Raw genomic sequence first — 23,754 nt, 5'->3', positions numbered from 1 at the left:
AAGACTAAAGAATTTTGAAAATGAATATGATTTTTATAATGTGCTTGATTTTATCAAGGCATCCATGAAGTCGCGGAGCTGTAGTTGAAACACCGCTAGATGGCACCATAACACCTCTGAACAAAAGAAACAAATATTCGTTGTTTTTAAATGAGAACTACTACGTGTAAAGGTTTATCGTACAAATTATATAGCTACGTTGTCACTGCCTCATTGTTGTCTTGGTCCACACAGCATCCCAATGTTAGATTTAGGGAAGTGTAGTCAAACTAGCTGTTCGTCATGCTCTAAAAGAAGCTTTAAGGAATACATCTCCTATGATGCATTTCTAGGCATAGGTAAACGTTAACCGGAGTCAACTATCAAACAACCATGCCCTTAACATAACATTTATTAAAACCGTCAGTTTAAAAAAAACTGTTCTGTTACTGTTTTCGTGAAGTCTGATCATTAGTGTTATATAGGAAAAGTGCTGAAACGTGTCCAACAAAAGCCAAGAATGCGGGTGGAACTACAGGGAGTGTATGAGGGGATGTTTCCACTTGGCTCGTCACATGTGGTTGCTGTAATGTTACTCCACGAAAGACGGAGTCCACTTGAGCAGCAGCTAGCTAGCTGAAGGAGATTCCTGCCCCTCCTGGCTCTCATGGAAACATGCTGTGGATTGCTCAACCCAACATCAACTATTTGGTGCTGCGTTATTCTAAGGCAACTATTTTAAATGCGCTGTGAAATTGTATCTTAACTGGATCTGGCGTCAATGTCACTCTAATAACAGTGAGTTACTATGTTAACCAGAGATTGGTTAACGTATCTTATTTTTATTTTTTAGCGTATCCACTTTCTGCCGTTTAACATAATTTACCATCTACCGTTGACGAAGTCTCCACTGTTGTCTAACTTCGATAGTTATTTGAAAAGTGGCTAAGGTTAATGCAGCCTGGAAAGCTAACTAGATAGCTAGCTAACAACTAAGCTGTCACAGGGCGAGGACCAACATAAACGCAGAGCAGAAAGTTTCTAATGTCGTTTGTCAAAAGTCACACAGTAAACACCGCAGAGATAAAACGTTGAACGAACTGTCCGACTTGGTACAACATCCTAGTATTTGTATGGATCACACTTGCTTTTGAATCAATATATTTAACACCTTCCAGCTTGGATGGTCTCAATACCACACTTGTGAAACTACCAGGTGAGTTGGGTTCTGGTTATTTTTAATGAGTAGCTAATAAGTCAAGTTGCTTAGTCATAATATATGGCTAACGTTTAACCAGACGTTTAACAGTGGCGCAGACTTAGATCCATGGTAACTATGTTGCTTCTTTTTCTGTTTATCGCGATTACAGGTGCTTCATTTCCTAGACCCTCGTACAAAAATGATGAAGTTGTGTCTTCAAAGGGCTCTTCCGAGCTCTGTCTTACTAAGAGCTAAAGTTGCATCTGAATTCGGCAAGCCATCGTTTTTGGCATCGCACTCTCAAAGGTGTTTTCTTGGAACGCACAAACGTAAAGACAAGCTCGAGCCCTTCAACTCCCCTGAAGGAGCTAGAGACTTCATCTACAGCCTTCGTCCACAGGAACGAACGTGTTTACTGAAGGAATTGCAGAGCTTTGAATCCATAGCTATCGCCCAAGGTAAGATGAGATGGCGAAGCCATAACGCCACATGTTTATAAGAAATCATAAAGTAATTAAAGCATACGTGTAGACTCAGAAAACCGTGAACAAGTAGCCTATGCTTGTGAAGAGAGGTGTTACATGATTCACAGTGCCGGCTGCACAGGCGTTGGCTGTGCAGCCACTTTTGTCCCTCTTGTGTCACAGGACATGCCCTGCCTTGTGTGCTTTACCTTCAAAACTATTCATGCCATTTTTTTTGTCGGCAGCTGTCAAAGACGTTATGAAACTAGGGCTATAGGGCTGTGGTGCCCCACCACGTTTTAACGGGAGAACAGCTCCTTGAGTGTTTGCAAAGTTCTCTGGGAGGGTGTATCTGCTGTGTGGGTGTATAGAGAATGTTGGTATTTTAGGTAATGTTGCAGACCAAGGTCATCCTCCTGCACCTTTCCTTACTCTTGACACTCCCACACTCCTATCCTGATTCCTGGGGCTTTCTCTTTCGTTTAAAGTAGTCCTATGCAGACTCTTTTTGAGAAGCATCTCATGTGGTCATGTGTCACAAGGTGTTCATACACTCCAGCCAAGATAAAGGTATAAAAATGCAGTGGGCTATGAATCCTCCTCCTCAGATACAAAGGCCTTTCTTCAGTTCTTTGATGGTTGAACTCGGAGCCCCTGTCCTGGCCCCAGTTTTGGAACCTCTCCTAAAGATAACTGAGCTCACAACAAAGCTGCTTGCTGGCTGGAAATAGCTGTGCATCCCATTGTATGCATCACTATATTTTCAGAATCGCTAAGTAAGGTGTAGAGTTCTGATGTGAGAGCTTGCAGATAGTGAAACCTACGTTTGGTGACACAAGAGACTTTGATAAACTATGGCATTGGTTATGAAATTCTAATGTAATTGTGGTTTGGAACAAAACAAATCCTATTGCCCTTTTTGCATACAGTGCAACAGTGGAAAAATGCTTAGTGTGGAACATGAAGTGTGCTAGAATATACTCTGTAGTATAATATACTAGAATAGTATTAATTAATCAAAAGAACGGATTGGCTGATTATTGCCCATAGATCAGCCTCCAACAGTAATACTTGCTGTGGCTTCTCAGGCTGGGATGCTGCTGGGGAGCTGAACCACTATCTCCGGTACTGCCCCAATTCTGTCTCTTGCCCCAAGGCCTACCATCAGTCATTTATCCAGAGGGCCTCAGGGTCACTGTCTGGGTAGCTACCGTTCCATCTCTCAGCGCCCACCACCGTGAAAGTCGGCACAATTGTTCTCGCAGCACTGATTTAGCCCTTTGGGCATTCCTATACAAAGGTGGATCTCGAGGCTTGAGCTCCGCCTTCAGGTTTATGGTAGACATAGGAACAGTACAGTCTGTTCCCCGTCTTCCCGCAGACGATGTTTTAAATTGAATTGGGAGGTTCCTTCTTCAGCTCATGTAACCTTTCAGGATAAATGGAGCGGTAGAGCAGAATATATTATCTGAAGGATTGTTAGTGTCTGTGACTGTCTCCCCTGGGGTACTGACCTCTGACTGATCCAGGAACAGTCTCAGGGCTGAGAGATGGCAATATGGGTTTGTGCAAGGCAGCCTCAGTTCTCTCCTGGGAGTCCATTAGCTGAAGGCTTGATGACTTGCAGTGCTGCCAAGCAAGAATAACCTTTCAACCCCAAGCCCATGGTACATGCAGATTTTTAAAGTGAATTCTGTATATTTGAATGGAAAAGAAGGAAATTACTTACTGGGATGGAAAAGGCCCTCTATAGCAGAAAGCATTATGCAGTCTTAGTTATTCTGCCTGGTTAAGGTTAAGCTCTGATGTATGTCTCTGTCCCCAGAGAGAGCTTCATGCTTCAAGGAACCAAACTGCTCTGCTTATAATGTATTTTTCCCAGCCAAAAGCACTGTCTTGTTGTCAGTCAGTTTCTCGTAAATAGGTCTTCACATAGTAAATTGCTTGTTCATTCTTTGTTTTAATCATTCTGCTTCATATTGACTTATTTAAGCCAATTTAAACACGTCAGCAATTATCGTTGGCACTTTTATATTGTTGTAAATGTAAGGAGGTCGTAAAACGAGCCTAGGCTTGGCCCTTTGGCTTTCTGTTGAAAAAGAAGACTAGAAAGACTTAATTTTCTGTTCTGTCCTCTCTTTCAAACCACCAGGGCTTATTATTAACCATTTATGACATGAGGTTAACCCTCCTTTCACTGGTGGCCCTGCGGTTTCTTATCACCATTTCAGATGGCCCACAAACTTTAGTTTCACAGGCCATATATACTTGAACATGGTTTCAATGGCACAATTTCCCGAACATGGTTTCAGAACGCATGCATCCTGACATGCGAATTCACACATCATTTCAGATGGCCCACAAACTGCAGTTTTACAGGCCATATGTAGCAGGTAAAATAAGTATTGAACACGTCATCATTTTTCTCAGTAAATATATTTCCAAAAGTGCTACTGACAGAATATTTTCACCAGATGTTGGTAGCAACCCAAGTAATCCATACATACAAAGAAACCAAAACAAATAAATTCAGAACAGATATTACGGTAATAATTTGAAATGACACAGGGAAAAAGTATTTAACACATGAAGAAAGGGAGGTCCAAAAAGGCATGGAAAGCCAAGACAACAGCTGAAATGTATCAGTAATTAGAAAGCAATCTGGCCCCTTGTCAGTGCAAATTAATATCAGCTGGTTCAGTCCCAATTGATGGCCTTTAAAAAGGTGTATCATTACCAAGGTGTCACACAAGAAACATCTCATGATAGGGAAAAGTAAAGAGCTCTCTAAAGACCTTCACATCCTTTCTGACAGATTTCTGACAGAGGAGTGAAAATAATGATCAGAGTTGTCCAAGAGCCAAGGACCACTTGTGGAGAGCTTCGGAAAGACTTGGAAATAGCAGGTAGAATTATTTCAAGAAGTAATGCACTCAACCACCATGGTGCATGCTCACCACACAAGACTCCATTGCTGAAGAAAAAGCATGTTGAAGCTTGTTTAAAGTTGGCGCCACAAGATTTGGACAAGCCTGTGAAATACTGGGAGAATATAGTCTGGTCAGATGAGAGCAAAATTAAACTCTTTGGATGACAATGCACTGCATGTTTGGAGGAGAACTGGCACTGCACATCATCCCAAAAGTGAAGTTTGGAGGTGGGAACATCATGGTGTAGGGCTGCTTTTCAGCATACGGTACTGGTAAACGTCACAAAATTGAAGAAAGGATAAATGGAAAAATGTTGAGACATTCATAATAAAAATCTACTAGGATGATGAAGATGAAACGAGGGTGGACCTTTCACCAACACAATGAACAGCCAAGGAAACTCTCAATTGGTTTCAGAGAAAGAAAATAAAGCTGCTTGAATGGCCCAATCAATCACCTGACTTAAATCCAAGAATTGAAGAAAGGGAAAACGGAACTTTCAAGAATTGAAGACTGTTTGTGCATACGACTGATTTCTCCAAACAGGAATGGTCTTGGAAGTTGTCTGTACCTACAAAAGCTTTTGTATGTATTTAATAAATATCAGCATGTTCAATACTTTTTCCCTGTGTCATTTCACATTATTAGACATAACTTAATTTCTGAACTAATTTCTTTTAGTTTCTTTGTATGTTTGGACTACCTGGGTTGTTACCAACATATGGTGAAAATTCCGTGTCAATAGCACCTTTGGAAATATATTTACTGAGACAAATGGTGACGTGTTTAATACTTTATTTTACCCACTGTATACTTGAACATGGTTTCAATGGCACAATTACCCAAATATGGTTTCCGAAGGCATTCATCCTGACATTCACGCACAGGTATACATCATATCATCACTTTTCTATTCAATGCAATTGAATCTCTTGTGTATTTATACGCACTGGATGAAGTGTTGTGTTCTTCCTGAGGATTCTGGTTCTGGTGAGGCGTTGACTGGGTCTCATTTTTAAAACCTTAATCAGAAATGTCCCTGAGACCTTTAAAGCCCGTCAGTGATCTGCCAGCGTTGCTGTGGTGACTTCGCCATCAGTGTCACACGCCCCTGCAGAGAGTGTCTGAAGTGATGAGCTTGGTTTCATTTGCTGCCATTGAGCATGCACATTGTGTGTGTGTGTGTCCTCCTGTGTTTAAAAGAGAATGTGAGAAAGTGAAGAGAGCGACTGTCCCATAATCAGGCATTGGTTCATTCTTTCAGTGCATGTGTGAAGTGTGAGAGGAGGAACGAAGAGACAATGTGTGTCTGCCATTATAAGCATCTTCTCTTAACACACCTTTTGGCTCTATGTGTGAGCAGGAAGGCAGAGATGGTAAAATGTTATTGAGTGTGAGTGTGAGGGCGTGCTTTTGTGCGTGCATGCGTGCTCACAGCAGCCTGTCAGCTGCTCTCCTCACACCATGGGCAATGAGTGACCTTACACGCCTGTCAGCATCTCAGGGCATTAGAGCACATTAGCAAACAAGCCCTGTGCGACGAGACATTACCGATTTATTTCTGTCCTGCGCTCGACATTAACTGCCGAGTGCATTGTAATGGTACATGGATCCAGGGATTTTGCTGATCGGTAGCAGCTGTCACAGTAGCAGCAGCAGCAGCAGCGAGGAGGAGCACAGCTCATTATACCGCTTTGTGTGCTGGCCCCTTACATTCTGGAACACCTCCGCCCGCTTTCCTCCACGTCTCATTTTCTCCCTCCGTTTTCTCTGTTGTCGTCTGTTTCGCTCTGTTTTGTCTCCTCTCCTCCTGGGTCCTTCTGTCTCTCTTTCTCCACCTGATTTAACTTTTTCTGTCTACTGCACCATTCCACTCTCCCTCCAGCCCCTAAGAATCCCAGACTGCGCCCTACTTCCCTCATCAGCAGTGCAGGTCCAGGGAGAGAGGGTAGGGCTCTCGGCCTGCCTGGGTGTGCCGAGCCGATCCACACTGAATTGATATGAGCTCAGGCGGAGCTCAATAAGGCTGACTTGTCATGGCTGCCCCCTGTCTATCGTGCTCACGGCCACTTTGTCTGTCCTGTCTGTCCGAGCTAGTGTCAACACTCCTGGCCCCCATGCCCCACACACACTCACACACACACACGCACACTCCCAAAACTATGCCGGGCGCCATCAGCATGACGAGCTATTGCTCCCCCATCCTTGTTATGCTGTGTGATCCCCAAGGTATGTTTGCTTTATTGGGTAGGTGGCATTGTAGGTATGCAGCTCACATGCCCAGTCTTGTACTCCTCTGTGTGACTGTAAGGAGCACCTCAGCGCCACTGAACAACCTGCTGCAGCTTGGCTTGGTTTTCCTTTTTGTCTTCCGAGTGATGTGTCCCTACTGCACTGATGTTGTGTTGAGCTGCTGAAGCTGAAGCTATGCTTATCCTTATTTGGTCGCACCAAATGGTGTTGGCAAAGATGTCTCGAATGCTTGGGAGCTATAATGTCCCCAGAGGGTACTATGACCTTTGGACAAATGCAGCTTCACTAAAAAGATTAAATCATTCCTCAGTCAATTGCACTTGATTACTAGAACAGTGTGTGTGTGTGTGTGTGTGTGTGTTTGCAAAAATATGTTTAAAACAACATTTTAGTAAAAATAGAAAAAATATTGACCACAAACTTCAGGTTACAGTTAGTCCGACACTTTTCTGAAACAGTTTCAGTGTTATCGTTAGCTGATATCGGGTGTGAGAGAGACCGACCAAGAGAGGGTGAATGCAGAAGATCAAACAAGGCCGCCTCAAGAGGCCTTTTCATGGAGACTCAGATTCCCCTCCAATTTAATTGGGAGCAGTTCCCTCCTTATGCCTCACATTCAAACAAGCAGAGAAGAGCTAATTTGCTCTCCAAGGATAACGAGCAGGCTTTTAAGAACAAGGAGGGTGCGCTTTATATATTTATTTTCTCTTTCCTAACGAGTGCGTTCACCGGTCGTGTGATGTGTTCTTCGGTGACGGCATCCAGACAGGAGACAGATGGTGGCTGTTTCCCTACCGCACATGAAAGGTTCTTATTATTCTCTCTGTCCCAGACTCCCCATTCCAGTGAAAATCTAAAAAGGGAAACACAAATAAGCTTCTGTCATTCTCTCTACAGAGGCTTTTGGTTGACATCCCAGGTACAGGCAAAACACACACACACACTCTCTCTCTCTAATTAGGGGAGATATACTTTGCCCTTCACTATCCAAGTAGCAATCTCAAATTGAGAGAGGTGTCTGTAATGAAGCTGTCTCTAGACATGAGGAGTGCAGCCTGCCCATGCAGGTGTGTGATTGGCTGCAGAATGAAGTGTTTGACACACTAGATTGATTAATGCCTCCAGAGACTGTTGGTGGGTGATGAGATGGATGCCCAGTGTTTTTGTTTTCTGGAAAGATGAGCCAGTGTTCTGTACTTCCAAAATAGCTGCGTGTTTTAGAAATTCACCACGGAATTGCGTACCGGTATGTAACAAAAAAATTGAGCTGGGAATTTCTGTAGCATCAGTTCTTTGATAATTTTTAGCTCTCATCTGCATTTATGCTTAGCTTGTCGGCATGTAATTGTTATATCTCAGTCGAAGGGGTCTGTGATACCAGGAAGATGTAGGTAGAGCTACAAACAAAAGTGTCAGCCACCGGTGGTCATCAAAATTGGGAAAAGTGCTGAGTTGCCGAGATGTTTACCGTTGGCATGGTATCATCAATGAATCATCAGAAAAAAACTGGCAGCATTGTCACCATAATCATCAGTTTTGCCAGGTCTCCTACTGAGCTTAGGAGTATAAAATGGTGTTAATGTCAGGGCACTCAGCCACTGCTGGCTGACCCCAGAATATCCAGAGCAAACCACTGACCCAGAAGTCCAATAGGTCACAACAGGACGTGATCTCATCATCCCATCTGCACTATGATTGGCCTGTGCAAAGTCGTAGAGGCACGCTATGGGTTGACCTGCAATGCCAAGCACTCCTCTGCTCTCGGACTATAAATACCGCCCCCATAAATCTGAAGCCTCAGACACTTGGAAGAGTCCTTGACCTTTTCCTTGCGCTGTGATGTCACATCACAATCGCCTCTGCTAGCAGTGATCTAAACGGGTCACCACCGTTTGTGCTCATTTGTTTGTTTGTTCAGTCAACTGTTCATCACCAGCACAGATGCCATCCTGGCATGATGCCCAGATGAGCTTCTCTCTGAAGCTCTGAGTCACCCACCACCCACCCCCTGCCAGAGAGTTAACCACAGTCACGCTGAACAGGCCCACGAGGTCCCTCTTCACTCAGAGCGTAAACATCAGGAGCTTATGCGAGGTTAGCAAAGGACACCGCTGCACTTCACCCACAAGGCAAACTCGCCATGATACACAAAAGCCATAAGGAAGCCATTCATTAAAACTGAAAAAAGAGAACAGCAGCTGCACTTGAAGTGCACTCTCTCTAGTATTCAGAAGCAGCGTCGGGGGAGTTGGGGAAGGGAAATGCACAGTGCGGTCCAGATGCAAAGCAAACAGATGATTCTCCGTACCGCTGCGGCCTGGGCCTGCGAAGGAGACGGAGGCTGTCCAGACCGTGTATGGCAGGAGAGCCACAGGAGAGGCTGTCCCAGCTGTTGGGTGGGGAAAATAGAAAGGTCCTGCGTACTCACATGCCACTATTCAACCCTGAGGACCCTCTGCAGCCATATGGCTAGTAGGGCTTAGAGGACGTTTATATTTAAAGAGCTGTTTGCTTCTCCCGATAGGGCTGGATGCAACCTGCTGTGCACGATGACTGTTTGTATGTATCCTGTTGAAAGATTGTCGTGTTTATGGTGAACTTTGGGTGGAAACAGCAGCTGTTATACTGTATAACTCTATTTTAGCTCTCTGAAGTTAGTTGTGGTTACAGGATTTAGCAAAGAACTCGATGGAATGGGGGTCTGATATGTGGGGTGTTGTTTTTTTATGCATATTCTATGCAACAGATCTCAAAACATGCGCACAAAACACGCAAAAGTGAACTGAAAGAAGGAGGGAAGATGAGGTGATGTCGTCCATAGGTGGATGGAAGGTGGGGTATATTAGGAAGGGGACAGTATGGTGTCCGGGGGAAGGATTCACATCAGCTGCAACTATTTGGAAAGGATATGAAAAAAACACCAATATTCTTCAGTCGTGGTTTGTGAATGTTTTTTGTATTAAAATGAATGATGATGTCCTTATGTCACTACATAACCTGATAAATTAATCTGTGTGTGTATGTCTCCATTATCTTGTGTGATTGCTTATTTGCTATTTCTTACTCCTCACAGGTTTTAAGTCGGCCATGGAAACTTGATGGCTTTTAAAAAAGTAACTGTGCTTTGTTTTGCTTCCCAATCCGAGCAGGTAAGACTCACTAAATCTTCTCTCTGTTTTTTGTCTTCGCAGAGAAACTGGAACCATCGCCACCCAGCCCAGCTGCATTGAAATATTGTAAGGAAGCAGTCATTCACGCATCGCGCACCATTAGCTTTCAGTCATTGCTGGCCTACATTATGTGGTTATGCTGTCTATAAGGTTCAAAGACATTTAGTCACACAGTTCTATCCAAATGGCGTGATGAGGATATGCTCTACATTTGATCAATCAACCATCATGGGGATGAATTTCATGGCCTTGATTATTTTAGTTCAGTGCTCTGCTTGTGGCCTGCTGTATTTGGTCTCAAACCGCACATGCTCAGTGTACTACAGTAGAGAGCCAAACAATGTAACACTCTTGTTGTCACATAGCTGAGCATGGTGATGTAGTCCTGCCCGTCTGGTCTTTTTAAAATGTGGATGTTCCTGAAAATCAGCATTCTCCTGCCACCTTTTGAAGGCTCTAAAAGATGAGTTAAGATCGGTTTGCTGATATTGATTAGTTAATGAACAGTATTGGCGACTAGTGAGGTTTTCTGAATCACCTCATTACTGAAGTGGACGTTCAGCGACTTATTGAAATCCACATTGAGGCAAACCTTGTTGTTGAGCACATGCACTGTGAAATATTCAAGTATTTTCAAACATTGGGGTGTGCAGATCTGTGTGTTTCTCAATCTCAGTTTGGGATTTTCTTTTGCTTCCAGTGCTCCTTCACAGTGCGATTCCCTTTATTGGGTTCGGTTTCCTGGACAACGCGATCATGATTGCAGCAGTAAGTGGAATGGCTTTCTCTGGCTGCTACTGTCCTTGATAGACTGTCATCTGCCTTCAGTGCTCGCTGAGGCTGGTTTCAGAGGTAGACCTCTCTGGAGAAAGCTCTCTGGAGAAACCAAATGACATAAAAGCCTTTTCTTACAAATGGAGACAGATGATATTGCTTCTTAATGGACATGTTGTATGAACTCCGACTCAACTTGACCTCAGCGTACGCTGATAAACCAATTTGTGTAGTTTGCCTTTAACAGACCAAAAGCGTTTAATCGATTTTAATTAACAAATCCATTTACAGGGAACTCAAATTGAATTGTCCCTTGGAGTGATCTTCGGAATATCCACCATGGCAGGTATGTAGGTTAATGTCTTTCCTGCAGTGCTCCCTCTCTCTGCCCACACACTCCTGATCTACCACCCTCACGTCTCACACACCTCACACTACACTGTGATGTGATGTAAGAGTATGTAGTAACTGCTGAATGGCTGAATCCTGTGAGGCCTCTGCTAGCTTCGCCGTAATAATGCCACACAATGCTGTCCTCTGCCAGACCAGAAGCATTAATTGTTTAAAGTCTTTTAATTGCCAGCCAATTTCACACACACACACACACACACACACACACACACACACACACACACACATCCACGCATCCAAGTAGCTCGGTTTTTACAGTGACTGCAGATGGCATTGCAGTGCTTTCAATCCCCTGCTGTGGGCTGTGATGGCTCTTAAAACGACTTCACCCGTCGTGACTCAATGCGATTGGATGCATGAAAAACCTTCAGCCATCTGCCAAGCATTTTCATTTCAATAGTTTTTTTTTTTTTTTTTTAAACCCAGCCATCACCTTAGAGTTCAAAACTGTCTCTCAAAATGAATGGTAGATAAGCATTTTGAAGTCCCTATCAAAGTCTTCTTTTTTTCCCTTTTCTTTGAGTTAAGCTGGTAGACATGGGCCAGTCTCTTCCCTTTTTCTTCATCATTATCGCTCAAAACAGCTCAGCATATTTTGAGACGGTAGCCATCGGGGCGAATCCCGAAGTCTAAATGAATTCCTTAGAAATGATTGGCCGTGGCAGAGAGAACTCTATTACAGGAGATCACAGTCCCATCTCAGCCTGGTGACTCATTCATCCTGAAGCAATTCTGTCTGAGTTTCTCAACCTCCCACAGCAGGGGTGAAGTAAACTTGTAACTTGTTTTTTTTGCAAACATATCTCATATCTTTGCACACAAGAGCTCAGCCAAGTCCAGAGGCAGACCTGAAATAAACAGCGCAACTTTTGTACCAAAGCATTAGCATAGCACAGATAACCACAGAGAACCACAGAACCACCAGATAACCACATCTGTTTCTACACATCTGTTTCTACACATCTCTGTCTATTCAATGCAGATTCTAAAGACCAGTTAACTGGAATGAATAGCTGTCTTTTCTTAAGTTAGGTTGCTCACTAAGGACTGCTTGTTAAATAATGTCAGTGTGCTGGTAAAAGGGAGTTAATCGGTATACAAAGCACTTCCTGTCATTGGTGTATTTTAGTTGTTTCCCCATTAATCATTCTCTTTCTCGCTCTCCTCCCCAATAGCTGCTGCTATGGGAAACCTGGTGTCAGACCTGGCAGGGCTTGGGTAAGAGATTAAGGAGGAACTTGGTATAAGTTGATAGTCAGGTTGATTTATCTACATACAGTCGTATGCAAAAGTTTAGGCACCCCTGATAATCTTTATTACTTTCATTTATAAATTGTTGGGCGTTTGGATCAGGAACTTCTTTGTCACACATATAATACTACATGGACACAGTGATATTTTAGAAGTGAAATAAGGTAAATTAGATAAACAGAGAATATGCCAAATGTATAATAACAGAATTAGACAGGTGCATAAATTTGGGCACCCCAACAAAAAAATCACAATAATATTTACTGGAGCCTCCTTTTGCCAAAACAACAGCCTCTAGACGCTTCTTATAGCCTCTGATGAGTGTTTGGATTCTGGATGAAGGTATTTTGGACCACTCTTTCTTACAATACAGCTCCAGCTCTGTAAGGTTTGATGGGTGCCTAGCGTGGACAGCCTGCTTCAAGACATCCCATGTATTTTCAATTATATTCAAGTCTGGGGACTGGGATGGCCATTCTAGAACATTGTAGTTGTCCCTCTGCATAAATGGCTGAGTGGATTTGGAGCAATGTTTCGTGTTTTTGTCCTGCTGGAACACCCAACTCCGCCGTAACTTCAGCCTGGTTACAGATTCTTGAACATTATTGTCAAGAATTTGCTGATACTGAGTTGAATCCATGTGACCATCAACTTTAAATAGATTTCCAGTCCCTGTACTACCCACACAGTCCACAGCATGATGGACCCCCCACCTAATTTTACTGTGGGCAGCAAGTGTTTTTCTAGGAATGCTGTATTAATTTGCCTCCATGCATAATGCCTCTTGTTGTGACCAAATATCTCTATCTTTGTTCCAAAATGAGCCTGGCTTGTTCAAATGTAGTTTGGCAAACCTCAAGCGAGCTTGTTTGTGGCGTCTGTGCGGAAAAGGCTTCTTCTGCATCACTCTCCCATACAGCTGTTTTCTGTGCAATGTGCGCTGAATGGTTGAGCAATGCACAGTGACACCATCTGCAGCAAGATGACCTTGCAGAGCTTTGGAGGTGGTCTGAGGGTTATTCTTGACCTTTGCCTCTTTGTTATTTTTCTTGGCCTGCCACTTCTAGCCTTAGCAAGAACTGTGCCTCCAGGATAACTTTTTGTAGCCTTCCCCTAAACAAAACTGCTGAACAATCTTTGTTTTCAGATCATTTGATGGCTGTTTTGATGCCCCCATGTTGCCACTGTTCAGAGGAGAATCAAAGAGAAGCACAACTTGCAATTGGCTACCTTAAATACCTTTTCTAATGGTTGGATGCACCTTTCTATGGAATTGAAGGCTTGACGAGCTAACCAGACTAATTCTGTGTTGCATTTTATCAGCATTGAGTAGGTACAGGTATTCAAATCAACAAAATGATGAGGGTGCCCAAACTTTTGCACAGCCTATTTTTCACATTTGATTTAATTTCACACCAATAAATACTGCTACACTAAATATCTTTGTCTGGAAAACACCCTAGCACTCAGTGATAACTACAAAATAAATATTTGACCACTGTGATCTTTTTTGGTGAAGACAGAGTAAATTATCATGCAGCCTTAGAGGGGTGCCTAAACTTTTGCATACGACTGTATCTGCACACACAGCTAGATCCACTACAATTACAATACAGCTACATGTAATTCTATTTTTGTATTGTTCCCTAATTAAAATGGATAAACGAAATGTGTGCATGTGCTGGTATGTTCAGTCTCGCAGGCTACGTAGAGGCCATGGCTGTCAGGCTGGGTATGAAGGTCCCTGAGCTGACCCCCAAACAGGCAGACATGTGGCAGACCAGAGTCAGTTCACACCTGGTGAGTGATCTCCCCATCCATCCTCTATCCTCTATCCATTTATGCTCTCTGTTGCTGGATCTATCTAACCTTATATTTGAGAGCTCCAATGATATTCCCTAACTTGTACAGAAGGTCATCTACGAGTCAAGCCTGTGAAGAGTAGTGGGTAGGTGGTGTTGTCCCAAGAGGACTGAGCTTATTTCAGCTCCCATCAGAAAGTCATGAGCCGTTCAGAGATCAATACAGGGCAGGAAAGTATAAAATGCTGTTCATTGAGCTATTACCCCCAGGCTCCTAATATAGAACCTGCAAATCATCACACCTCACATAACACCTTGTGCTGGAGACCATTCCACCAAAGACAGGCCCTCGCACTCTAGCCCTCCTCTGTTGCACTTGGAGGAATTCCTGCTGCCGTCTTGAAGTGCACTCTGATATGTAATGACAGCTGGTCAGACCCTGGTTTTTACACAAGGGAATTGCACTGTGAGCTTCTTCAAAACACTTTATAACCTGACGTGCATCTCTGACAGTTCAAGCTACACCCCCCCACAGCGAGTGGGCACTGGTGAAACATGAGTGTAATGTGGGTGTTAAATGCAGGGTGGTAGTGGGAGAGTCAAGGAGGAAAAATGAAACGAAATGGGTCCTTCCATGACATGAAAATGATATGAAACCAACCTGTTTTACAAAACACATCACCCACTTTGAACACATGAGGGGTAGTGGTGAAAGAATGGCTATTTTCAGGGCTTTTCGATTATTTGAAGACTCATTGTGCCCAGTAGCCATAAGGGAGGGGGCTTAGAGCGAGAGGATTGTTTGCGACCAGGAGGAAAATCTGTAAAAGGCAAATCTGAGTATGTGTTTCACAGTCAGTATGAGTTTTTGTTATGTACGATTACTGGTTACTTGCGGGTCAGTTCTAATCACGAAGATTGCTCTGAAAAGGCCTCTGATTAATTTGCCTTCCTGCTTTTGGTTCATGGTTGTGGTCAGGGTGAAATTGGCTTTAGCGAAGACTCATGTCATCAGTGTCATGCTTGCCAACCTGCCACTCACCCAAGGATGAATGCTTATTTTAAAGAATCTAATTCGCAAGAGGATGAAGGTATCAGAGTTGGAAGGGCCTCAGTGCCATCTGCATCTACTAGGGCATTTTGATGGAGGGCCGCAGTTGGCTGTAGCCAGGGTTCTCTTCATATTACCGTTAGTCTGATTCCTGCAACTGTTGACGTTGAAAGGAAATGAAAGCAGTTTTAACTGTGCTTGACTTTGTTTTGGCTATGCTTACCGCACAGGGGGTGGGTAAGTGTCTTCGTCTTTGGAGTAACCTTAAATCCAGTATAAAAATGAAAGAACTTAATTGGTATGCATGTGAGGCGTTGTTTACAAACCCCTTTTAAGAAATACGTTTGCTGGGTTTGAGAAGAGGGGCAAGTAGCAAAAGGAGAAGAATCAGGGAGTTACAGACCACTGAGCAGCCATTGACTCCTGCTCCTGCCCCCCCATACCCCCCCTTGAGGACAGGCTATTATGCTGCTTTGGCATAATTGTGCATTCAGCCCATTCAGCTGAGATGTACAACGTAATGTGTTTTCTTCCATTCAAAATGTATGAATGGATGTTTGATGGCCAACATCAGGCCTCTCGTGTCTTGGCCAGTATTGTTGTGAGCTAAGCAGGCTGATGGTTCTAAAATCATGAACACTTGGATGGGTTCTTTTCGGTTTAAATATAGAAAAGCAAAACACCATTAATTATATAAATTAAATTATTAAGTTGTGTGTTAAGGAATGGCCTTTTCCATGAAATGTGTTAAATAAATTAATTGATTTGTAATTATTATTAGAATATTCAGACTCTTCCTCCTTAGTTGCTTAGTTTTTTAAGTGCAAACTGTAATCTGTGGAAATCAGTGTGCATATTCACCCATGTCTAGAGACATCTATATACTTAGGTCATAATCTTATATAAAATGAATATTGCCAGTTGAAGAAATTGTAACATACCTATACATTATGTTATGTCCACAGGGGAAGGCCATTGGTGTGACTATCGGTTGCATCCTGGGGATGTTCCCACTCCTTTTCCTGGAGGATGAGAAGGAGATCAAGGAGATCCAGGTCCCATCTAGTGCAGAATAGCCTTGTGGCTCAGAGGCACAGTCCTTGGCAAACCTCCAACAAGTCTCCTCTGGAAAAACTCCAGAACAGATCGGTGCAGTCAGCTACCTGCCCTCTCCTACCGCATGCAACCAAAAGGGCACTAACCCCGTTGTGCATGATAGTGCTGTACATTGTTGGCCTTGTTTACCCACACCAGTGCATCTACAAGCCCCTTCTGTGTGTACTGGTTTGCGAACAGTATGCCAGATGAAACAATACATCTGAGTACAAATTCATTCTAATTTATGAAGGCTGTGAAGATTGTAGAAGTTTTGGGAAAGAATCTAAGGCCTTCCATCAGTCATTATTTGGCGTGCATATTTGTATTGTTTGAGCGCATTATCAGTAACTCTAGCCTTATTCTCATTTTTACAATGTAATTGTGCGTGTGCGTGTGTGTGTGTAGTCCTAAGGTTGCACTTGAAGTGACAAGATTTCCCAGGTTTTCCTTTTATATATATATTTAGTGTCCATTAAAAGAAGGCTATAGCAGCCTGTGCTATGCATAACACTAGGGCCTAGAGTTTGTTCTAGGGAGCCCAAAAGTCTATTGCTCAAGCCAATGAGTTGTACAGAATAAAGTCCATATACCTTAAGGTCAAACAATAAGAAAACAATAACCTCATACTAAATGCTAATTAAAAGGCTAACATTTGTTAAGGGGAGAACTGATAAATAGTCGTCATAGCATTCAGTTTACAAATGTTTTTAAGTTTCGGAGCAGATACTATTCAGATATGTGCACCAGCGTGTAGCTATTGATGGAACCAGTCAGTGGTATGTATGTAAGAAAATAATTATTTTTACAGTGAAGTTTGGTGCTCCTGGATGTTGAAATGTACTATTAGGCCGTTACCTCATTGCGTACATCTTTCATCATTCGTGTTTGAAAGCAGTACTGTTGGCACTGAAATTACTTTTCTGTTCAAAAAAAGCATTTTCTTTACTTGGACTTATCGCAGAATATCACAATAGAATAGGCATTCTTTAATGTTAACTAAAGCAGTACTGTTGGCACTAAAATTTCTTTTCTGTTTAAAAAAAGCATTTTCTTTACTTGGATTTATCGCAGAATATCACAATAGAATAAGCATTCTTTAACGTTAACTATACTGCCCTTGACAAGCTCATTAGCAGAGTTTCGTACCTTATTTTATGGAATGACAATTTATACTAATGTTTACTTTAATGACTAGATCAGTACTACCTTTTTTCTGCAATATGTTGTCCTTACATATCTGATCAGTTTTTAACAAAATACATAATGCCTTGAAGAGGGGATCTCACCTTCTTAAGAACCTAATTATTATAATTTGTATTACATTTTATTATTAATAATATATATATATATATATACAAATATTTAAACCTAATATCACATGACGGGTGCTGGAATGAAATGCGGCTATCTTTGTGTTCTCCACATGTTAGTGCCATTTTTTAGTTATGCATCATGATTTAGCACAGTGGTTGCACATTGTGTATTGTATTGAATGCTCCTCAAAAACAGACTTTTGCTGTTCACAGTGAAAATGTCATATCATATGGTCAGACTTCATGACGCTCTTCAAACGAAGTTGACACTAAAAAACCTTTTGATTGGACAACTTCCCTAAACAGTCAACCGTGCTGTTTTCCGTAATGCATTGTGTATTAAGTATGAATGATGTTCAGCTGAATTTGCTAGTCTTGTTATGGGCTTTTTAGGGACATCTTACAATTGTTTTCATGGTGTCTTGTAAGAAAAAAAGTTGCATTTTTCAAGGCTTGGTTATGTTCCAGAAGAACTACTATCAATGTAAATAATGATTGGTTTTACTTGACATGAGGCGCTCACTCAAGGACGAAAGTTGGACAGAGCATTAAAAGGTATATTACCTTTAAGTTTTTGTGTCGCCAATACATCTCGGGCAAGATAAAATGAGTGATAACTGAATTGTTTGAGTTTTCTTTTTTTCTTCAAAATAGGACCTTCATTTTAATGTCCTTTTCTCGTGCCCTTTTCTGACAGCTCATTAAAAAAAGCACAGCGCAGAGTGGTTGTCATATGAAGTTTTCAGAATCAGATAATACATTAAAAATAGATTGTTTGTCAATTCATTGATTTGTTCAGTCTTGTTATTACAGAGCTATCGTGCATCCTCTTAAAGGGGGGATTTTAAGTGACAGTTTATACATTCTGTGTTTTACACTCGAGTTGTTGTGGGAAATAGAGCTCCCCCAACTGACAGGTAGTTTAATTCACCGTATGATTTCCAGGCAGTCAGTTGCATTTTGACCTGAAATTCTTTTTATAATTCTCAAACACAGATAGTACATTGGGATCGTTTGTTGATCATTCACAGCCTTCTGCACTCAAGTTTATGCATTCTCCTTCTATAAAATTTTGACCAGATATATCAGCCACAAAACAACCACAATGAACACCTTGTAAACATTTTATGGAAAATATTTATCAGCCTCATATGGAAAGGTTTCTACCATGGAATACATGGAACTATTTAATTTAATCCTGCTGAACAGATCAATTCAATACTGACAAAGAATAAAACGCCATTGAGCCATGCATTATCAACAGGGACTCTACAAACTGCTACAAACAAGCGTTTATTTTTGTCTCTGAAGAGAGTAAAAAAAATGAAAGAAACTGTTGACAGACATGAAAAAGAAAACAAGTACTCCTCTACTCTAACATATACTGAGCCTTACTGTTAGAGTTTCTAAAGTCACATTTTTCACAAATATGTACATTTGTTTTCCTCAAAAAAACAAACAAAACAAAAAAACCTAAAGATATCTGTACTTTTAGGAAGGGATGTGTCTCCAAGTGTGAACAGGGGCGATGAGTATGACTGTTGAGATTGGGTGTCATCGCAGGCTGCTCTGGACGTCTACGCACACATTCACATTCATTCACACCCACGCACACACACACACACGCATACATACAGATGGACAGAATCACTCTCTCTGTTCCATCTTCACTTTTGGGGGCTTAAGGAAGGTGCGATTCTTCTCCTTTTTATTCTTCCCTTTCGCCTGGAAGGTACGCCAGCTGTCTACACGCCCATCTCTCGATTCCTGCCAGGGACATCAAAACGCAGTGAGAGTTTTATTGGAGTAAGTAATAAAGGAGGACATCAATGACCTGTGCCTGGAAACTTAAAGATTCAGGCAAGGAAGTTTCTCTTCATGTGAACCTTGCCATCTCCTAAACATTCAGTGTGTGATGAGTGACAAATGTAAAAGGGCCCCTCAAAAGCTCACCTCAAAGTTCTTCTGCCATTCCCGGTCTCGTTTCGCCTTCTCATGAGTTTCTATTTCCTCCTCTCTTTGTCGTTTTCTGAGAGGTTAAAAAAAAAAAAAAAAAAAAAAGAGTTGTGTTGTGAGATTGAAAAATGGTAAACTTATTTGCCAACAAGTTTGTATAATCTCCTTAAAATGTCCAACATGTTTCATAGTTCACCAACTTTACCCTCTCACGTGCCTATTAAACCCCACCCAGCTTACAGTGACTGTACCTGGCAAAGCCACAGTACACTGGAGAATGACAAATCTTATGGTCTCAGGTAAAGGATACCTCTCATGCATGTCCTTGGCCTCGCGCTCCTTCCTCTTGATCTCCAGCTCAGCAAACAGCTTCATGGTCTGCTTGTACACAGCCTGCCGGAACTGAGATACCGTGGGAACGTGAGGACCAACCCATGTTCACACTAACTGATACAGTAGTACTGCAGAAGTGCAGCGCACACATCAGAAGGCATCACCAAATTAATTCATTTCCAGGTTCATTAGAAGCTCTCAGCAAATCACGCCATAAAATGAGGCAGAAGGGTGCCAGTACCAACTCGGGGTCATCCTCCTCCACCATCTGCGGCTTGCCGTCCTTCTTCAATTGTTTCCTCTTCTCCTTCATCTGCCAAATAGGATGTTTTGGATTACATGCATGCAGAATGCCATCTTGGCTATAGGAGAGCATGGCTGAATGATATGTCAGGGGAGTATGTTGAAAGTGAAGGTGGAAACGATGAAACAGTACTCACCATATGCTCAACATATTCCTTCCCTGCGTGGATCACATCAACCGCCCGCTTCTTCTGTTCCGGGTCCAGAAGCAATTTGTATGCTTTATCAACCGCTATGGCCACAAGAGAAATGTATGTGAGTGTGTGTGGAGATTCCTTAAATCTTTTCAGAAGACATTTTTTTTTTCAAAGACAAAAACCATTTAATGAGCACTAGTTACCACTTAGTAATTTAGTTCATTTTCACTGTGACCAACATTATATTTGCCACCCAACCGTCTATAACATTTGGAACATCACCGGACAACAAATACTACATTCCAACCATAATCATAATTAATAATCACTAATCCAGTTCTACACTGCAGTCGCCCACCATCCAAGACCTGTGTACTCCCACAGTCAGGAAACGAGCAGGGAAAATCGTTTACCCCTCACACACTGGACACAACCTATTCCAACTCCTTCCCTCTGGTAGATTCTACAGAACACTGTTCGCCTAAACCTCGAGACACAAAAAAACAGTTTCTTCCCCCTCGCCGTCTCACTAATGAACAGCTAACCCACTGTGGCACTGTGCAATAACCCTGGGTCACCATTATATCCACTGTACAATTACTCCCACAATCATATTTACTTATTTTATTCTCAAATACAAAATGTGCAATACATTCCATACTGTATAACTGTTTAAACTGTACTTATTACATCATACTCTGACCGTTTAATATTTATCCCGTTTAGAATATTTTTAAATATTTATCTCGTATATTTGTGCCGTTGTGTTATATTGTGTTGTGATGTATATTTTGTGTAAGTACACTAAGAGCCACTTTACCCAAATTCCTTGTTTGTGCAAACTTACTTGGCCAATAAACGATTCTGATTCTAATGCCTAAATTCAAAAACGAATATGCATGTTCCATGTGCAAGTGCTTTGCAATCTCAGGGAAAGAGCCATCAGATCACATCGCCCTCCTAAGCATGTATGTATGTTAATTGGAGGAAATCAATTCAGTGAATTAGTTCTCTGAGAACAATTCTTGCTTAAAGGCCGCTTGACTGACCCTATGCCATTTCCTGCTAATAGACACCAGATTCATATGCAGAACCTGAGGTACACACCTTCAAAAGCCTTCTGGGCACGTTCTGGGTCATCTTGGTTTTTGTCAGGATGCACCAGGATGGACAGCTAAAGAGGAGATACACATTATACCACACCATGTAGCATTTACACATTGTTAGTTCTAGAACTAAAGCGAGGACTATTACCTGAATTTAACTTCAGCATGAAATTGGAAAAGTATGACCGAGGGGGAAAAGGAGGTTTACAAACAAGATGTGTGGGGAAGCGGTGGCCGAGAGTTTAGAGAAGCAGGTTTGGAACCGAAAGGTCGCCAGTTTGTTTCCTGGGCTGGCAAGAAAAAATGCGGCCGGGAGTTATCCCCAACTGCTCACTCCCTGGGTGCTGCAGCTGCCCACAGCTCTGGGTGGGTGTGTGCTCAGTGTGTGTGCGTACTCATTGAGTGTGTGTGCTCCCTGCTCATGGATGGGTTATATGCAAAGGTCAATTTATGTAATTTATTTGTGTAAATTGCCCTGTAAACTAAGATAGTGATTCTCAAATTCGAAAAACAATCTGAGGAAGGACCCACCTGTCGGAAACGCTTCTTGATCTCATCATCAGTTACATCTGGATCAATCTGCAGCACCTTCAATTGAAGAAGTTTACAATGTTGGCTATTATAAATTAGCCTGCTTCAATATCCCATTAGAAAGACTAATTATGTTTCTATATCTGAAAACACACAATGGCAAGAGTGCATCTCCATACATCACTTAGGTTGTTTATGATAACACCAGTTAAAAGTAATCACTATACAGAGGAAAATTACTACGTTTATTTGGAAAATATAATTCAGCAATCAACAATTTACCTCAAACGGGTTGAGATTAAAATAAGATGAACCCGGTCTAAGCAAACGTTCTATTTGTTGCTTCGGCGTCAACACAGAGTCCCTCTTCTCAATTTGTTTCACCTGAACAACAACAAAAAAACACAAAGGGTGAGTTTGCCTATGGCTGTGTATCACTGGACCTTATCCGATACCTAAATAGCTATAGTTATGATATAGGTTTAATGTTATCCATTGGCAAAGGGTCAAGACATTAGCCAACCAGAGTAGTACACAAATGTGATATTACCGTTAACTTATGATAATTGACTTAAAAGACTACACGCAGTTTTAAACACTGTGTGCCTGATGTGGCATAAAATACCACCACCATCACTTATAAAGCATCCTATCTTACTTGCTAGACAGGTAAGAACTAACTTGCCTGGCTTGTTACTTGCAAGACCTTTACATCGTATGTTACTTTAACACCCATGGTTAACCATCGAACTAGCAAAATAAGCACCAGGGTATAAAGTTAGCCAACATAAGGGATCCTTGTTATACACATTATGCTACCTGTTACCTTATACTAACGCGAGTAAACGTTAATCTATAGCATTTTACAGTTCCCTGAAATAGATTTCCAGTTACCTACTTAAGTAGACACCTCATAGACACTTGATCACCACTAATATTAGCCGACTGCAGCGTTCATTATATTAGCTTAGCTATCTAACAGGCTAGCTATAACGTCACACTGGCAAGTTATCTGTGGGATACAAGCTACTGGAAATCTCAAAGATACAATGATCCCAAGTACACATCATTCATATCCTTAACAGTGTTTAACACAAACGTCTGGTAATGACAGAAGAGCTAATTTCTGCAAGCAATTTGTGTTTCCCGGCTAAAAAAATGCTTATTGTGCTGGTCAGGTAATGTGCTAGCTCGCTGCGCTACACTTGCTAACTAGGCCAAACACACATGTAGAGACTACGACAACACTATGGCGTTCATACGGCTCCCCATGACATCTACCTTTATTAACTTAAACATACAGTTAATAAATGGCAGATCTAAACGCAGCATACCTCTGTGTAAAACGTCTGAAAAGCATCGTCTCTACTGCCACCTTGAGCAACAGGCTCTCCCCCGGCAGCCGCCATCTTGGCTCAAACGTTACACATGTGACGTACGTCTCCCACTGACGTGATCTCTTCATTCGGGCCTTCCCCAAGACATCCGAATTAGAAGTGAGATGGGAATTTATTCTATGCTTTTATTGACATTTCGTATTCAAGGAAACTTGTTTGTTACTGTCAGTACTTTGGGTTGGCAAATTTGGTAGGCAGCGCGTTCTAATAGACGGAAAAATTCCCATTAAAATAGCTTAATATATCTGCAATTTTGTCTACCGACAAAAAACAATTCTGACAGGTCGAAATAAA

The 23,754-nt window shown here is 41.9% G+C and overlaps 2 protein-coding genes across 2 annotated transcripts; one reads left to right on the top strand and one right to left on the bottom strand.

Annotated features, from left to right (window-relative positions):
• Positions 1–596: 596 nt before the first annotated feature.
• tmem65 (transmembrane protein 65) lies at positions 597–18,483 on the top strand. The gene is made up of 9 exons (XM_080836914.1): positions 597–777; positions 1,158–1,195; positions 1,350–1,638; positions 10,019–10,063; positions 10,698–10,765; positions 11,063–11,117; positions 12,358–12,400; positions 14,128–14,233; positions 16,252–18,483. Exons 3-9 carry the CDS (start codon positions 1,380–1,382, stop codon positions 16,360–16,362), a joined length of 687 nt encoding a protein of 228 aa, XP_080693040.1. The 5' UTR covers positions 597–777; positions 1,158–1,195; positions 1,350–1,379; the 3' UTR covers positions 16,363–18,483.
• Positions 18,484–18,977: 494 nt separating this feature from the next.
• On the bottom strand, positions 18,978–23,499 carry dnajc8 (DnaJ (Hsp40) homolog, subfamily C, member 8). The gene is made up of 9 exons (XM_080837964.1): positions 23,398–23,499; positions 22,346–22,447; positions 22,064–22,120; positions 21,534–21,600; positions 20,427–20,521; positions 20,228–20,299; positions 19,964–20,055; positions 19,651–19,726; positions 18,978–19,464 (listed from the first exon to the last, which is right to left on the bottom strand). Exons 1-9 carry the CDS (start codon positions 23,470–23,472, stop codon positions 19,345–19,347), a joined length of 756 nt encoding a protein of 251 aa, XP_080694090.1. The 5' UTR covers positions 23,473–23,499; the 3' UTR covers positions 18,978–19,344.
• Between the last annotated feature and the right edge of the window lie 255 nt (positions 23,500–23,754).

This window comes from Sprattus sprattus (assembly GCF_963457725.1).
Source record: "Sprattus sprattus genome assembly, chromosome: 4".
In the NCBI taxonomy this organism is placed as follows: Eukaryota; Metazoa; Chordata; class Actinopteri; order Clupeiformes; family Clupeidae; genus Sprattus; species Sprattus sprattus.
Note: the sequence above shows the minus strand (reverse complement) of the source record. Positions and strands in the feature narration are given on the sequence as shown.

Coding starts and splice junctions, on each gene's coding strand:
- tmem65 (XM_080836914.1), top strand. CDS start 1,380: ATGATGAAGTTGTGTCTTCAAAGGGCTCTTCCGAGCTCTGTCTTACTA. Junction 1,639..10,018: donor ATCCATAGCTATCGCCCAAG/GTAAGATGAGAT, acceptor TTGTCTTCGCAG/AGAAACTGGAACCATCGCCA. Junction 11,118..12,357: donor CGGAATATCCACCATGGCAG/GTATGTAGGTTA, acceptor CCTCCCCAATAG/CTGCTGCTATGGGAAACCTG.
- dnajc8 (XM_080837964.1), bottom strand. CDS start 23,472: ATGGCGGCTGCCGGGGGAGAGCCTGTTGCTCAAGGTGGCAGTAGAGAC. Junction 21,601..22,063: donor TCAAGAAGCGTTTCCGACAG/GTGGGTCCTTCC, acceptor TCTCCTCTTTAG/CTGTCCATCCTGGTGCATCC. Junction 20,522..21,533: donor TGCCCAGAAGGCTTTTGAAG/GTGTGTACCTCA, acceptor TTGTGGCCATAG/CGGTTGATAAAGCATACAAA.